General features: G+C 42.9%; 1 protein-coding gene across 2 annotated transcripts; it reads left to right on the top strand.

The window, feature by feature from the left end:
- Window positions 1-268: 268 nt before the first annotated feature.
- Window positions 269-17011, top strand: LOC146490924 (flavin-containing monooxygenase 5-like). 2 transcript variants are annotated; one of them, XM_085151600.1, is made up of 10 exons: window positions 7465-7526; window positions 12627-12767; window positions 13364-13552; window positions 14093-14258; window positions 14408-14550; window positions 14830-15026; window positions 15767-15914; window positions 16000-16207; window positions 16319-16391; window positions 16474-16983. In XM_085151600.1, the coding sequence occupies exons 2-10, from the start codon at window positions 12636-12638 to the stop codon at window positions 16871-16873; spliced, it is 1656 nt and encodes a 551-aa protein (XP_085007726.1). In that variant the 5' UTR covers window positions 7465-7526; window positions 12627-12635; the 3' UTR covers window positions 16874-16983. The 2 variants fall into 2 exon arrangements, with proteins under 2 accessions (XP_085007725.1, XP_085007726.1); XM_085151599.1 differs by lacking the exons at window positions 7465-7526; window positions 12627-12767 and adding an exon at window positions 269-292 and having other exon boundaries at window positions 16474-17011.
- Window positions 17012-18230: the final 1219 nt, after the last annotated feature.

An 18230-nucleotide genomic window follows, 5' to 3' on the forward strand; every position in this document is an offset into this window, starting at 1 on the left:
TTTGGCAGTGATAGCTCTTCCAAGCAAACACTGGTAAAAATCATTTATGAAAAGAAATAGGGGCAAACTTCCTGTTGCATACAGCTCCATGGATGCAATTTCCTATTTTAGAGTAAAAATATTTTGGACTGATCTGATTCACTCTCCACAGAGCTGAAGAATGACACATCGTGTAGCAATTGTTGGAGGAGGGGCTTCAGGTCTGGCCTCTATTAAGTCCTGTCTGGATGAGGGGCTGGAGCCTGTCTGCTTTGAAAGCAGCAATGACATTGGTGGTCTGTGGAGGTTTAAGGTGGGTTAGACAACATACAGATCGGACTTTGCTTTGCTCTGACAGATGAGATTTGTTTTTCTCTATTCATGGCTTTCTCCGCAGGAGAATCCAGAGCCAGACAGGGCCAGTATTTACTTTTCTGTCATAATCAACTCTTCCAAGGAAGAGTTTCAGTGATTTTCCCATCCCTGCACACTTCCCAAACTACATGCACAACTCCCTCATCGTGGACTACTTTGGACCACTTCCAGCTCACCAAGCACATACTCTTTAACGTAAGGATGTTTTGCTATTTATCTGTATTCTATTGGCAAAACTTAACGTATCACCAAGTTTTCTAAAGAAAAAAGCTTTTTTAGTACTGATATATATAAATGGGGCATACCCACACTCTTATCAACAACCTGCTTCTGTCTTTCTGTTTTCCAGACCAAAGTCTTGCAGGTGAAGCAGAAATCTGATTTTTCTCATTCGGGCGAGTGGGTTGTTGAAACAGAACAAAGATGGCAAGAAAGAGAAACACATTTTTGAAGCTGTGATGATCCTTAGTGGACACCACTGCTACCTCAAAATGCCTCTTCATGACTTTCCAGGTAACACATGTCTGAGGGCTAGCAATAAACTACATGTAGATTTTATGTAGCCTTATAGAGTTTGGCTGTAACAATAGAAAGAGGAAGTAATAATATTTAATAACCAGTGTTTGACATTCTTTAACCATGTCTGTCGTGGAAACAGAAAGGGAGATTGTGTCTTGTTGTTTTATTTTCTTCAGGCATTGAAACTTTCCAGGGGAAGTATTTCCACAGCAGAGACTACAAGACTCCTGAGGAGTGAAGGAATAAAAAGGTCATAGTGATTGGAATTGGAAACTCTGGAGCAGAAATAGGAGTGGAACTGAGTAGAGTCACCAAGCAGGTTGGACTGAGATGAACTGATTCCTCATTTAACATTTTTTTAAAAAATAATAATAATTAATCTCAAGGATGCTGCTGACTGACCCCAGGCTGGGAATGAATGTGCTCTTTGGTCCCTGCACGCCGTACCAGTATCGTCTCAGGGGGCCAGGAAAGTGGGCTGGAGCCCGCCAGGCAATCCTCACTCAGTGGGAGAGAGTGACTCAACCCCTGCAGACCAGGCGATGCGATGAGCCCAAACCCAGGAGATCATATAAGTGGCCTCTGCTTCTGTCGGCTGCTGCTTTGTCCTTCACTGTCTATGTTAAAAGGAACAACCTTCCAGCTTTCCTTCAGGATCCCACTGCTTTGCTATACAGGCTTAAAAAATGATGAAATTTAAGATCCAGAACTGATCAGTTTTAACTTTGTGCACAGGCAATGAAAGTTTAATCAGTTTACTTGGCTGAAGTCAGCCAGGCCATCCTCACATAGTGAGAATGACTGGTTCGACTTCTAATGACCACAGTGGCACGAGGACCACAGTAGACCTTCTAATAGTATAATAGTACTAATGTTAACGAACAGGCTGCATTAGACTGTTTTTAACAATGAAAGACATGAGTTTTTAAAATATACATTCTGGCAGGAAAAAATATTTCCACAGCAGAGACTACAAGACTCCTGAGGAGTGGAGGAATAAAAAGGTCATAGTGATTGGAATTGGAAACTCTGGAGCAGAAATAGGAGTGGAACTGAGTAGAGTCACCAAGCAGGTTGGACTGAGATGAACTGATTCCTCATTTAACATTTTTTAAAAAAAATAATAATAATTTACCCCAAATTTCATTCAGTTAAATTCAGCTCTGTCATTTTTGGACCTGAACCCATACCACCAAAACATACACCTTATACATGAATTATTAACCTATTAGTAGTTCAGACGCTATCAATATGATGAGAATTACATAAAAAAAAATATACCAAGAACCAGAGCAATGGCTGACAATGATTAATTTCATCCTAGGTTTACCTGAGCACTCGAAGGGGAGCCTGGATTCTGAACAGACGGGGATAATGGGATTCCCATTGACTTGTATTTTAACAGAGTGTTCGACTTTCTAAGGAAAACTGTTCCCTTTGTTTTTTTCTGTAGTCTGGGAGAGAGACTACTAAACAAAATATTTGATCATGCTCTGAACAATCTAAAGCCAAAGCACAGGTATTGTGTTATGTGGGATTATAATATTATTTTATGCCATGTTATACCCCTAATTAAAGATTGTGAATTATTATGTAGTTTTAGTTTGCATTATTCTCCTGAATTAGAAGAAGGTGATAACTATTACATTTGTTAAACTGATTTGCATTACATTAGACTGCTGATTTATTGTGAATGAATGATATTGTTTTATGATGCATTATACTGCTGAGTTATAAGAAATACTGTTCGCAGAAAGTCATCGCCTTATTTGTCCGATTAGAAGAGAACAGAGCATACTGGAGAGGTTTTCTGCCCCATCTCAGCCGGAGCAGATAAACAGGGAGCCAAGGTCGTAGCTTAGGCGCCGTGTGAGAGAAAGAATATGAATGTTTAGGCTTTTATGATTAGGTGGGGGCCACTAGAGGCTATAAGAGTTTGATCAATGCTCCACCATTTTGAGATCTGATGCTGTCTGCGTACAGTGTCCATCTCCCACGCGTGTACATTAAAATCATCGTTTGACTCAACCCGGCCGGACCAGTGTTGTTATTTTGGTTTTCCTCTTGTATCCATCTCCAATATTTTGAATCCGTAACACTTAACATCTACAACTGCACTTTATATTTGTAATGCAGTAGGCAGACTCCCTTGAATCTTGTGTTGGGCAAATCTTTATTACTATTTCGATGACCTTATTGCATTTCTTCCTATCAGATATTTTGGACAAAAACTTGGCTTCATGATTGCATGACTGGAAAGCCAGTAAATTCATTTTTTTCATCATATCAGTACGGCAACGTTTAACTTTCCATTTCAGGCTGTTTAGCCAATATCCAACATTAAATGATGAGCTTCCCAACCGCATCCTCTCTGGAACAATTCAAGTGAAACCCAACATCTGCAGATTTCAAGGTTCCAGTGTGGAGTTTGATGATGGCAGTGTAGTGGAAGATGTTGACCTGGTGTTAGGTCTGAAATTACCCACTTTTCTTCACCTTCAGCGGTCCTGACTAACATGGACCGCTGTCTTTCAGGTGTTTGCTACAGGATACCGATTTTCCTTTCCATTCCTGGCTTCACAGGTGGTCTCTGTGTCTAACAACAAAGCATCTCTGTACAAATATGTGTTTCCTTCTGAGCTCGAACGCCCCACGCTGGCTATCATTGGTCTAGTGCAGCCAGTGGAAATCTATTATGCCTATCTCCAAGTTGCAGGCCAGGTGGGCCACACGTGTCTTTAAAGGTCAGAGTTTAAATAATTTAATTAATGACCACAGTGGCACGAGTATGCCGGCTTGTACACATACACGAGAGACACGAGAGTTCTTCTTTACTGATGTTTACTGTGCTTCTCTTAACGTACACAGGTACACCGTAGAACTGGTGAATACAAATGTACAAGAAAATTATATTTCAGCATTAAAACATATTACAATATAAAATTCACAAAATATAAACAAACATACCACTTTGGCCTGCAAGTAGACAAACCGGTGTAATTGGAACTTAGGACTTATTTCTTCTTTCTTAGCTTGACTTTTACACGGCTAGACCGTCACCATGAGCAGCTTCTCTGACCTTACTTCCCAAAACAGGAAGTGACCTCTGCCCTTACCTTATACTTACAAAATTAACCGGTTATTTTCCATCTATCAATTTAACTTTACACCAATCCGGTAGGCAAAAAAGGAAAATGTTAACATACTCAACACAAAAATAAAACATACAAAATAAAATGCGTTAATTACATTATCATTACAAGAGCTCCGCCTAGTGGTCAAATACTAACATAACAACTGTTACAACGAGGACCACAGTAGACCTTCTAATAGTATAATAGTACTAATGTTAACGAAGAGGCTGCATTAGACTGTTTTTAACAATGAAAGACATGAGTTTTTAAAATATACATTCTGGATTTGTTTAACTCTGCACTAGAATCTGAAAATAAGAGTTTCTGCAGCTATCTTAAAATTTTGCTTTTTGTTTGTTAATTTTATTTTCTGGCAAATAACTCAGCCAACAATCTGTGGTCGTTCCAGTAGCCAGCAGTGTTGGGACTAACGCGTTATTAAGTAACGCGTTACAGTAACTACGTTATTATTGTGGTAACGAGCACGGTAACTAGTTATTATGCCAAAATCAGGAACGCGTTAGTCGTTACTGGGATTTAGATACGGTCGTTACTCGTTACTTTGTGTGGTGGCTATCGCGGAGCTTCCACAGATTCTGTAACATTAGCAAGTGGTGGAGGCAGCAGGTGGATGAGGGAAAGGGGACGCAGAAGGAAAAGAGACCCGAGGCGGCCGCCAGTCCAAGTGTGAACTGAACTTCAGGTAAGAAGTTATGACCTGCAGTCTATCTGGGTCAGATATAAACCAAGTTTAGGTGGAGTTTATTTTCGTTATTCTGACTTTTTCCGTACTGCGTACTAGCTAGCAGGAGTTTCTATACAGCTGGGTGGGTGCTATGAAGTTAATGATGTTGAACTTTATTTTGTTCATAAGTTATTAGAGTTGCCAACCGTCCCGTCTGGTATTCAGAGAAAATATTACGCGTTTCTTATTGAGGTGAAAAGGAACAATTTGTCCCGTAATTCAGCTACAATGAAAAAGGCACAAAGCTGGAGTTATTCTGTGTCTTTGCTGCACAGCTGCCTCTTCTTCTTTCATTCTCCCCCCTCCCTCTCCTGTTTCTACTTCAATCATGAAAACTGATCAATGATCAGCTGATCGGCTCTCTTGTTTGTTTATCGCCCACTTTGCGCCAGAAAGAGGAAACCAGCCGATGTCGCGCTAAACAACAGCAGCACGTTTAAGCTTGATCAGCTGTTGTTAGAATTTATTTAATATTAATTTCTAGTATCAGCTGATGTTTGCTGGAGCCACAGCTGCAAAAAAGCTGCTGGTCATAATATCGGTTTGGTTATCTGGTGAGAGGGAAACATGAAGATGAAACCAGGAGATGTCCTTACTGAATCATCAGAGCTGAACAGGTGATGGAGAAACAGGTTTAACTTTTAGGTGACATGAATGAGTTGAAGGGAAGTTATGAACTGTTTCTGAGAGACAAATAACACCAGGATCCTTTTCTAAGTAGCTGACAGCTGGTAACTGTGCAGGGGCGGGTCTAGCAAAGGTTTGCCAGGGGGGGCAGGTAGGGCATTAACAGGGAGAGGGGGGCACAAGGAAATACTTTTCTTTCTTATTCTCATTTAAAATGTCTGGCTTTTAAAAAATAATTATCTGAATCTTACAACAAACGATTGATAGATTGGTGCATATATACCATCAAAACAGTGAACATCACTGTCACAACAGCGTTTGTTTTCATTCAAAGGCTTTATGATTTTTCCTATAATGGCGGGCCAGTCTCAAGTCAAAATGCCCGGGCCAATTTTCTGTCCCAGTCCAGCTCTGTATGCAGCTCATCTGCAGTCTGGTGTTGCCTACATCTTCCTATTCAGAAGGCAGAATTTCCGAGTTCTGAGTACAATCAAAGCACCACGACTGCAGTTTTTGTGTTGGATGTAAAAGGCGCACATGACGCTGTGACGTAGGCTAGAATCATGGCAGCAGTCAATGACGGTCCAGGCGTGGGATTTCTCTCGTGGAAATATGCACATTATCTTTTCCTTTCTATTGGTAGGTGGCACAGTGCACTTGTGGCAAGTAAGCAAGCTAGAAGACTGGCAAAGTTATGGAAGCAACACATTAACAAGAGAATTCTGAGTAAAACCAAAGTTACTTTCCCTAGTAACTAGTTACTTTGAAAGTAACGAGTAACTTGAAGTAACTGAGTTACTTTTGATAGAAGTAACTAGTAATGTAACTAAGTTACTATTTTAAAGTAACTTACCCAACACTGGTAGCCAGTAATGAAATTTTCCAATAAAATTTCTAATAAATCATTTCCATAAGTCTACATGTTTTCTACAGTTACTTTATGGCTACTTGTGGCTTTTGCTTAGAGGTTCAAGCTTAAGAGTCCATGATTTTCTTTCTTCTTTTAAAGTATTTATTATTTTTAGGGCTCAAAGATTTGAGATGTTTAGAGGCAGGACTCACGCCCACGGCTGAATACACTCATTTGCATTTATTCACAGTCAACAGAAAAAACACCCTTCAAAAAATATCTTAGCAGTTGGAAGGTCCAGTCTCCACAAAGCTTCCTTTTAGATGCAGACAAAGTAACTTTGTCACACCAGAGTCAGCTCACCACTGGATATCTCACAATTTCTAAATGATGTGCACAGGGACAGACCAGTTAACGTATCTTCACAATTAACCCAAATAAAATAGGAGCAGGAGCAACGCTTCATTTACCGCTTTCAAGGCAACAATCCAGCAAAGACTGATCACTGCTCCTTCCTTATGAAGCTGCCCAAACAAGATCATCAGAGCTGATGTGTTACTGCCACCAGGTGTGTGTCTGAAACTTGGTCCCCACAATGCACAAAGGCCAGTGCATACACACACACAAACACACATAAATGCACACAAACAGGGAAAATGAGAGAATGGAGACACAGACTAAAACACCACAACAATTGGCAGGTTGAACGCTGAGGACTTGCGGTACCCTGACAGTTTTTTAACACTTAAAGGTTGATTTAGTAATGCATGAAAACATACGCAAGCATATCAGTGCTGTTTGACAGTGTTTCATTAGAAGTTGCAAAGTAAGTAAAAAAAAACAAACATTTAAGCAGTGTCACTGTGGTATTTGAAGCACGAAATGTCCCTGCTTCCTTAAAATCCTTTACTTACCTCTCAGCTGGTCCAACATATAACAAAGCTTGATACTGCTTGACGTTTGTTGCTGAATTTTCAGTTGAAACTGGTATTGACATAAATGACTGCTTGGAAAAACTTTTAGTTGCCACTGTAGAATTCAGCTTGTGGCACATAATTTGACATTGGACATTGGACTTTAACAACTCGATAACAAAACCAAGCTTTTCATTCCAAGACCCTGGGTAGTCAGTGTAGGAGCCATATGAGTTGTTCCTTTTTTGACTAAGTGGGTTGGTTTAAATGGACTCACTGTATTGGTGCACGGGTGTGGGGCGTGTTTCATGGGTGTGGTAGATGATAAATGTGGTTGCACTCACCTGTTCACAGCACCTGATGTTGATGAGCAGAAAGATAGGGTGAGCATGAGGCAAAACTTTCTGTTGACTGCAGCTTGAGCGCAGCTTGAATGACTTTGATGTATTTTAACTGGAACTTGATGGTTTTTGTATATTTGTGCACTAATTGATGCCATAGGCCAAGTTGAAATTTGGCTTAGTAGTTAGTGCAGTTCTTTGTGAGTTGCAGGTATTTGTTTGTGCAGTCTGTGCATTTGTTTAATAGTTAATCCCAGGCACTGATTTGTATATTGGACAGTTGCATGTGGAATAAAAGGAGCAAATGGTACAGAAGTGTATTTTATGTGTTTATTGTTGCGCGTCATCTGTGTCCTCATGTTTAGCCTGCCGCGGCCATAGGTTGGAGGAGCCGCAATAAATTGTCAACAGAAAAGTTTGTAGGTTTTATTGGATTATTTATATATAGATGAGTTTTATAGTTTGCTGTTGCCTTTGTCCACGTAGCTTTTAGATTAAGCCTTTGGCTACACAATACAGATTTCTTTCAGGAGTCTTATTCCCCTGTTAGGTTTCAGCAGTACAGCTGCACTAGGCGTTGTACTGATTTACTTTCTAGTTATTGTGCATCAGGCGGCTGAAGCCATTGGCTTGGGAGTACCGCCACAGTTTGTGTTTAAGACAGTTTGTCTTCCTCACAGCTGACGGTATGGAGGTACATAAATACCCACCGCTAGTATGTACGGAAGACTAGGTTGAGTTAGTTAGGTTTAATAGGCAGATAGAGGGGGATATTGCTCCTGTTAATTGTGTGTCCAAGGTTTATTGAAGGGAATGTCATCAAGTTGATGTGTTGGAATGAAGCTGTATGGCATAGGTGCAGTTCAGCGTTTGGATTTTGTAATGTTTTGAAAAAAATGGAGACACACCAATTAATACAATGTGGTGATGTGGATGGAAAGAAAAGACAGCCAAAACCGACTACCAAGGCTTTGGAGAATCAGACTGAAAGGCTTCAAACAGAACGTCACACTAAGTTTAATAAAATTAAAAATGTCATAAAGGTTATTAAAGAATTAAAGCAATCTGAAGATAATGTTTCCACTGTTCAGGCTCAGTTAGAGAATTTGTCTGTGTTGCTTAATGAGGCAACTTATCTGCATGAAACCTTGCTTCCTTTGCTTCCTCAAGAAGAGCAAGAAAAACAAACTGCTTGATTTATAAGTGTGCAAGCACATAATACTGAGTTTATGGAAGAGATAAAGAAATGGCTTCATGATGCAAAGGGAAACCCTCAGAGTAAAAATCTGGTGTCTGAGCTTGATTTGCCACATTTAAATCCACCTGGTGTTGAGTCTTCTGATGTATTACCTACTGGAAAGGGTTCTGCTGCTTCTAGGCACACCGGGAATGTTGGTAAAGGTGCTGCGATAGATGATGTTAATCCAAGTGATAGCATCTCTAATGTTAGAAACAAAAGTTGTAGGAAAAGTAAAACATCACTCAGTGGCTCAATGGTTTCATCTGCCTTGTCAGCATGCATAACTGCAGAGGCTGACATGGCTGCCCTTCTTGTTCGACAGAGGTTGTTGAAAGAAAAGCATGCTTTGGAAGAACAAGAAATACAGCTTAAGAAAAGAAAGGAGCTGCTTGACTTAGAAACGGAAATAGCAGCTTCAGCAGCAAAGGTGAATGTTTTAAAAGCTTCTGAAATGTCCCAAGTCTCAAGTGCTGTTAATGGTAAATCTGATGGAATGAATTCGTATTTAGAACGAGAGCAGGGGCGTTTAGGCATTTTAAATCCTAATGCTCCGACATTAGAACCTGTGTTACCAGAGCGACCATATCAGGGTGTTGATGCAAGTGATCATCAAGTGCATGTATTGGATGTAAGGCCCAAGGTTAAAAATATTTCTCAGCCTAAGGTCGTTTCGTTGCAACAGTCAGAGACGAAGTTACATCAAGTATTTCCAGGTGCAGTTTCAACTACTCGGATGATGTCGCAGTCTCACGCACAATCAAAACCTCTTACACATACAGTGCAAGGTAATGAGGGTCATGATCATCTAGTCACAGTTTTGAAGAAACAAAATGAAATTACAACTTTATTGGCTGAGCAGCAGTCTCTGTTTTTGCTACCAAGGCGTGACATTCAGTTATTTGATGGTGATCCTTTGCAATATCAAACATTTATGACAGCTTTTGAGCACATGGTGGAGAGTCAAGCTCACAGTGCTAAGGATTGTTTATATTTTCTCGAGCAATACACTAGAGGCCATCCAAGAGAAATGGTCAGAAGCTGTCAGTATATGCCTGCTGAGTATGGATATGCTAAATCTTTGCTCCAGGAGAACTTTGGCATCCATCCATCCATCCATCTTCATCCGCTTTATCCGGGGCCGGGTCGCGGGGGCAGCAGCCTAAGCAAAGAGGCCCAGACCTCCCTCTCCTCAGCCACCTCCTCCAGCTCGTCCGGGGGAACACCAAGGCGTTCCCAGGCCAGCCAAGAGATATAATCTCTCCAGCGTGTCCTGGGTCTGCCCCGGGGCCTCCTCCCGGTGGGACATGCCTGGAACACCTCACCCAGGAATCGCCCAGGGGGCATCCTTGTCAGATGCCCAAACCACCTCAGCTGGCTCCTTTCGATGTGGAGCAGCAGCGGCTCTACTCTGAGCCCCTCCCGGATGGCCGAACCTCTCACCCTATCTCTAAGGGAGAGGCCAGCCACCCTTCGGAGGAAGCTCATTTCCGCCGCTTGTATCCGCGATCTCGTCCTTTCGGTCACTACCCACAGCTCGTGGCCATAGGTGAGGGTAGGGACGTAGATCGACCGGTAAATTGAGAGCTTCGCTTTTACACTCAGCTCCCTCTTCACCACGACGGACCGGTGCAGCGTCTGCATTACTGCAGCTGCAGCCCCAATCCGTCTGTCGATCTCCGGCTCCCTTCTCCCATCACTCGCGAACAAGACCCCGAGATACTTGAACTCCTCCACTTGGGGCAGGAACTCATCCCCGACCCGGAGTGGGCACTCCACCCTTTTCCGGCTGAGAACCATGGCCTCAGATTTGGAGGTGCTGATCCTCATTCCCGCTGCTTCACACTCGGCTGCGAACCGCTCCAGTGCGAGCTGGAGGCCCTCACCCGATGAAGCAAACAGAACCACATCATCCGCAAAGATCAGAGATGAGATTCTGAGGCCACCAAAGCGAAAGCCCTCCGCCACTTGGCTGCGCCTAGAAATCCTGTCCATAAAAATTATGAACAGAACCGGTGACAAAGGGCAGCCCTGGCAGAGCCCATCACCCACCGGGAACGAGTCCGACTTATTGCCGGCAATGCGAACCAAGCTCTTGCAACGGTTGTATAGGGATCGAATGGCCCGTAGCAATGGGCCAGACACCCCATACTCCCGCAACACCTCCCACAGGACACCCCGAGGGACACGGTCGAATGCCTTCTCCAAGTCCACAAAACACATGTAGACTGGTTGGGCAAACTCCCATGCACCCTCAAGTATCCTCGAGAGGATGAAGAGCTGGTCCAGTGTTCCGCGACCAGGACGAAAACTGCATTGTTCCTCCTGCATCCGAGGTTCGACTAGCGGACGAACTCTCCTTTCCAGCACCCTGGCATAGACTTTCCCGGGGAGGCTGAGGAGTGTGATCCCCCTGTAGTTGGAACACACCCTCCGGTCCCCCTTCTTAAAGATGGGGACCACCACCCCGGTCTGCCAATCCACGGGTACTGCCCCTGATCTCCACGCAACATTGCAGAGGCGTGTCAACCAGGACAGCCCTACAACGTCCAGAGCCTTCAGGAACTCGGGGCGGACCTCATCAACACCAGGGGCTCTACCACCAAGGAGTTGTTTAACTGCCTCAGTGACCTCGCCCCCGGAAATTGGCGGGTCATTCCCCTCATCCCCAGACTCTGCTTCCTACTCGGAAGACGCGTCAGTGGGATTAAGGAGGTCCGCGAAGTATTCCTTCCACCGCCTGACAATTTTCTCAGTCGACGTCAGCAGCGCTCCGCCAGCACTATACACAGTGCAGGTAGAGCACCGCTTTCCCCTCCTGAGACGCCTGACGGTTTGCCAGAACCTTTTCGAGGCAGTCCAAAAGTCTTTTTCCATGGCCTCTCCGAACTCCTCCCACACCCGAGTTTTTGCTTCAGCCACTGCCCGAGCCGCATTCCGCTTGGCCTGTCGATACCTGTCGGCTGCCTCCGGAGTCCCACAGGCTAACCAAGCCCGATAGGACTCCTTCTTCAGCCTGGTGGCTCCCTTCACCTCTGGTGTCCACCATTTGGTTCGGGGATTACCACCACGGCAGGCACCAACCACCTTGCGGCCGCAGCTCAATGCAGCAGCTTCGGCAATGGAGGCGCTGAACATGGTCCATTCGGACTCAATGTCCCCGCCTCCCTCGGAATGCTGTTGAAGCTCTGCCGGAGGTGTGCGTTGAAGATCTCGCAAGCCGAGGGGATATTAGAATACCCACCCCAGCCCGCCGCCTCTCACCAGGGGCAACTCCAGACTGAGACAGAGTCCAGCCCCTCTCCAGGAGACTGGTTCCAGAGCCCAAGCCATGCGTAGAGGTGAGCCCAACTATATCTAGCCGGTACCTCTCAACCTCACGCACTAACTCAGGCTCCTTCCCCACCAGAGAGGTGACATTCCATGTCCCTATTGCCAGTCTTGGCAGCCGGGGGTCAGTCCGCCAGGGCCTCCGCTCCTGGCCGCCACCCGGCACACAATGCACCAGTCCAGAACATTTCGTATCCTTTTTTTTTCTTTTTTAACACAGTCTTTAGACTTACAGAAGTAAACACATATTAGTATGACAGTTTTGCAATGAGGCTTACTTTTTTATGCAGAAAAAGATCTTGAGTCAGCTTGTAAATTCACACTGACGTTATACACGGTTGGATTTCTGTAAATAAATAACCAGAATAAACCACTGATCACACCGGTTGGCTGGCAGTGGGATCCGTGCCTTCTAAAGACAAACACAGCATGTAGTATCTCCGGATGACGGTTAAATGGAAATGAATGTAACGTTGTTGTTACTCTTGTTTTCTGCACAACTTCCTGCTCTGCGCGGCTCATTGGCTGCAGCTTCTTGTTAACTGTAAACATATTTTGCACTGTCTCCTTCGCAGAGCTGCAGTATGACCCGTCGTGTGGCAGTGATCGGAGGAGGGTCTTCGGGTCTGGCTTGCATAAAGTGCTGTTTGGATGAGGGGCTGGAGCCTGTGTGCTTCGAAAGCAGCGATGACATTGGTGGGCTGTGGAGGTTTAAGGTTGGCTGACGCTATGTGAATCACTTTACTTTTGGTCATGTTTTATCATTTTTCATACATATGAAGTGGATTTTCTTCATTTCGAGGGCACATGGTGCGCACTGAGACTCAGAATTTGATCCGAAATAAATATTATGCTGAAAATGGTGCGGGCACAATTTTCAAGCTCATATACAACCTTGTGCACTGATTTATTGCGTGATAAGTGACAGTGCACAAGGGTTGAAGCACTGTTTTGAATCGGATATCTTGTTTGCTCAGTGACAAAACAAGTATTTAGATTTCTTACTTGAGAAAAAGTGGTAATCCTTCTCAAGAAGCCTAATACCTAGTTCAAAAGTTTTAGCATTAAATATTCTCAATTTCAATAATTATCAGTAATACAGCAGATTATATTGGGAAATGTAAACTCTAAAATAAATGGTGTGAAAACCAAAGTACAATGTTTGCATCACAGTATTTATTAGACGCGTAAAAACATACATAAAATTAAACTACAAATGCAATAAAACTGTACTCAAGCCAGACGAGCATTGAAAGAGTAATGGTGCTTCAGCTCTTTTATTTATTTATTTATTTATTTTTTTCAACTTTAGGAGAATCCAGAGCCAGACAGGGCCAGCATCTACCACTCTGTCATCATCAACACCTCAAAGGAGAGGATGTGTTTCAGTGACTTTCCCATCCCTGCACACTTCCCAAACTTCATGCACAACTCCCTCATCATGGACTACTTTCGGCTGTATGCTGACCACTTCCAGCTCACCAAGCACATACGCTTTAATGTAAGAATGCTTTATGATGTCTGAAATGGTAAATTGTATCACATAATTAAAAAATAAATAATTTAAGTTAAATCCTAAGCACGGTGGCACGGTGGTTAGCACTGTTGCCGCACAGCAAGAAGGTCCTGAGTTCAATTCCACCATCAGGCTGTGTGGAGTTTGCATGTTCTCCCCGTGTTTGCGTGGGTTCCCTCCGGGTACTCCGGCTACCTCCCACCGTCCAAAGACATGCAGCTTGTGGGGATAGGTTAATTGGAAAATCCAAATTGCCACTAGGTGTGAATGTGCGAATGAATGTGAGTGCAAATGGTTGTCTGTCCCTGTGTGTTGGCCCTGCGACAGACTGGCGACCTGTCCAGGGTGTACCCTGCCTCTCGCCCTATGACAGCTGGGATAGGCTCCAGCGCCCCCCGCGACCCTTAAAAGGATAAGCGGAAGCGAATGGATGGATGGATGGATAAATCATAATTACTACAACATTAATTTCATAGAAAAAAACACTTTGTTCTGTCCCCTTGCGCCTGTCTTTCTGTTGTCCAGACCAAAGTCTTGCAGGTGAAGCAGAAATCTGATTTTTCTCATTCAGGCGAGTGGGTTGTTGAAACGGAGAACAAGGATGGCAAGAAAGAGAAACACATTTTTGAAGCTGTGATGATCTGTATTGGACATCACTGCAACCCCAACATGCCTCTTCATGACTTTCCAGGTGACCCTTGGCCTACAATCGATTACATCTTGGGAATTGTTATTGTTTAAATCAACCCTTGACACTTTCACGTATCTTCAAATATAGGTCAGAGCAGAAGTATTGAAACATTGTGTCTACCCACCATAAGTTTGTCTTATTTTCTTCAGGCATTGAAACTTTCACGGGGAAGTATTTCCACAGCAGAGACTACAAGACTCCCGAGGAGTGGAGGAATAAAAAGGTCGTGGTGATTGGAATTGGAAACTCTGGAGGAGACATAGCAGTGGAACTGAGTAGAGTCACCAAGCAGGTTGGAATGAGTTGGTCGCATCATTAGAGTAAGAATGTGTCTGAACTGATTTAGTATTTAACATGTGAAACTTCATGATTCTCACAGTTTTAAAGCTGAATCCAATATAAATACAAGCATGTAAAACCAAACAATGGGCAGAAATATTTAACTTTTACATCTTCTTAATCCTTTATTTACATATTAGTAATTAGTAATATTAGTAGTTTAGAAAGTAAAAATTGAGACAATTCAGACAGAAGCAACAAGAGAGCTAACTACTCTTTCTTTTCTTCAAAGCTTTACCTGAGCACTCGAAGAGGAGCCTGGGTTCTGAACAGAGTTGGAGACAATGGGGTGCCCCTTGACCTGACTTTTAATAGAATCCTGGAGATTCTGAGGAAAATCCTTCCCTTTGATTTTTTATGTAGTATGGCAGAGAGTCGGCTCAACCAAAGATTCAATCATGGTCTTTACAATCTAAAGCCAAAACACAGGTACTGTATTTGTAGCTAGTATAGAATGTAATATAATCTGCCACGTTAGATTTTTCCAAGTGGTTGTTCTAAGACAAAAATTATGGCCTTTTTGTGCTCACCTTTGTCCTCCTGAACAGTGGCACACACTGGAAGCAGCGTGATGTGTTACTGGCATGCAATATTTTGCTTTTTTAGGTGTATCATGCACCTCTTAAGTTTTGTAACCTGGCCCACAAAGCTAGCACAGTCAAGCTGGATGAGTGGTTTGGCCATTTCAGTGATCTATCAGTGCAGGTTCTCAGAAAAGTCCCAGCTTATGCATCTGCAGATGCTTCAGCAGCTGGAAAAGATAAGAATTTTCTGCATGCAGTCACTTTGCTTCCTGTATTGATTACTGCATATATCATCACTGTTGCCTTTTTTTTTTTTCCTGAGCAGTGACACATATTGTTCAGGATACGATCAACTCTGACACATTTTAAGCACCATTATTAATTTTGATGGGGCTGTGATGGTGTCAATGTTGGTGTTATTTTATGCAACAACAGTGCAATGTCCAGTGTAAACAACCAGTTCAAAGTATGAAACTTCTGGCTGAAAATGTTGGTCCCACAACAACAACCCCTTGTCAAAATCAGTGCCTGACAACGTTGACATTTTCTGATATTCACGTTTGCAATTCGATTTTTTTGTATAAATAAAATAATATGAAAAAACTCCTTTCTGAATTTTTTTGTATTTTTGACTTTTTATTTCAGGCTGTTCAGCCAACATCCCACAGTGAATGATGAGCTTCCCAACCGCATCCTCTCTGGAACAGTTCAGGTGAAACCCAACATCCGCAGATTTCAAGGTTCCAGTGTGGAGTTTGATGATGGAAGTGTAGTGGAAGATGTTGACCTGGTGGTAGGTCTGGAATCACATACTTTTCTTCACCTTCATAGAGATCAGTGAAATTGACTTTTGACTAACATGGACCGCTATCTTTCAGGTGTTTGCTACAGGATACCAGTTTTCCTTTCCGTTCCTGGCTTCACAGGTGGTCTCTGTGTCTAACAACAAAGCATCTCTGTACAAATATGTGTTTCCTCCTGAGCTCGAACGCCCCACTCTGGCTATCATTGGTCTGGTGCAGCCAGTGGGAGCCGTTATGCCCATCTCTGAGATGCAGGCCAGATGGGCTACACGTGTCTTCAAAGGTAAAAATGACTTTTTCTTTAACACAGCTTTTTCTCATCACTCAGGATTTTAGACTTTTTATAGAGTTGTTATTTCTACTACAGTAAACAGCTTTGTCCCCTTTCAAACAGGCTGCATAAAGCTTCCTTCATCAGCTGCCATGCTAAAAGATATTCAGTGTAAGCAGGAGGCCATGGCTCAAAGGTAATGAAGTGGATTTACTCAGCTTTATAGAAACCCATATTTAAGATCGGCATTTTCATATGTTCAACTCAAACTTTTTTAGGTATGTCACCAGTCAGAGACACACCATCCAGGTGGACTACATCAGCTACATGGATGAAATAGCAGAGCTAGTGGGAGTTCAACCCAACATCTCAAGGATGCTGCTGACTGACCCCAGGCTGGGAATGAATGTGCTCTTTGGTCCCTGCACGCCGTACCAGTATCGTCTCAGGTGGCCAGGAAAGTGGGCTGGAGCCCGCCAGGCAATCCTCACTCAGTGGGAGAGAGTGATTCAACCCCTGCAGACCAGGCGATGCGATGAGCCCAAACCCAGGAGATCATATAAGTGGCCTCTGCTTCTGTCGGCTGCTGCTTTGTCCTTCACTGTCTATGATAAAAGGAACACCCTTCCAGCTTTCCTTCAGGATCCCACTGCTTTGCTATACAGGCTTAAAATATGATGAAATTTAAGATCCAGAACTGATCAGTTTTAACTTTGTGCACAGGCAATGAAAGTTTAATCAGTTTACTTGGCTGAAGTCAGCCAGGCCATCCTCACATAGTGAGAATGACTGGTTCGACTTCTAATGACCACAGTGGCACGAGGACCACAGTAGACCTTCTAATAGTATAATAGTACTAATGTTAATGAACAGGCTGCATTAGACTGTTTTTAACAATGAAAGACATGAGTTTTTAAAATATACATTCTGGCAGGAAAAAATATTTCCACAGCAGAGACTACAAGACTCCTGAGGAGTGGAGGAATAAAAAGGTCATAGTGATTGGAATTGGAAACTCTGGAGCAGAAATAGGAGTGGAACTGAGTAGAGTCACCAAGCAGGTTGGACTGAGATGAACTGATTCCTCATTTAACATTTTTTAAAAAAAAAAATAATAATTTACCCCAAAATTCATTCAGTTAAATTCAGCTCTGCCATTTTTGGACCTGAACCCATACCACCAAAACATACACCTTATACATGAATTATTAACCTATTAGTAGTTCAGACGCTATCAATATGATGAGAATTACATTAAAAAATATACCAAGAACCAGAGCAATAGCTGACAATGATTAATTTCATCCTAGGTTTACCTGAGCACTTGAAGGGGAGCCTGGATTCTGAACAGACGGGGATAATGGGATTCCCATTGACTTGTATTTTAACAGAGTGTTCGACTTTCTAAGGAAAACTGTTCCCTTTGTTTTTTTCTGTAGTCTGGGAGAGAGACTACTAAACAAAATATTTGATCATGCTCTGAACAATCTAAAGCCAAAGCACAGGTATTGTGTTATGTGGGATTATAATATTATTTTATGCCATGTTATACCCCTAATTAAAGATTGTGAATTATTATGTAGTTTTAGTTTGCATTATTCTCCTGAATTAGAAGAAGGTGATAACTATTACATTTGTTAAACTGATTTGCATTACATTAGACTGCTGATTTATTGTGAGTGAATGATATTGTTTTATGATGCATTAGACTGCTGAGTTAGAAGAAATACTGTTCGCAGAAAGTCATCGCCTTATTTGTCTGATTAGAAGAGAACAGAGCATACTGGAGAGGTTTTCTGCCCCATCTCAGCAGGAGCAGATAAACAGGGAGCCAAGGTCGTAGCTTAGGCGCCGTGTGAGAGAAAGAATATGAATGTTTAGGCTTTTATGATTAGGTGGGGGCCACTAGAGGCTATAAGAGTTTGATCAATGCTCCACCATTTTGAGATCTGATGCTGTCTGCGTACAGTGTCCATCTCCCACAAGTGTACATTAAAATCATCGTTCAAAAACTTGGCTTCGTGATTGCATGACT

This window comes from Neolamprologus multifasciatus, chromosome 23, assembly GCF_963576455.1.
Source record: "Neolamprologus multifasciatus chromosome 23, fNeoMul1.2, whole genome shotgun sequence".
Lineage (NCBI taxonomy): Eukaryota > Metazoa > Chordata > Actinopteri > Cichliformes > Cichlidae > Neolamprologus > Neolamprologus multifasciatus.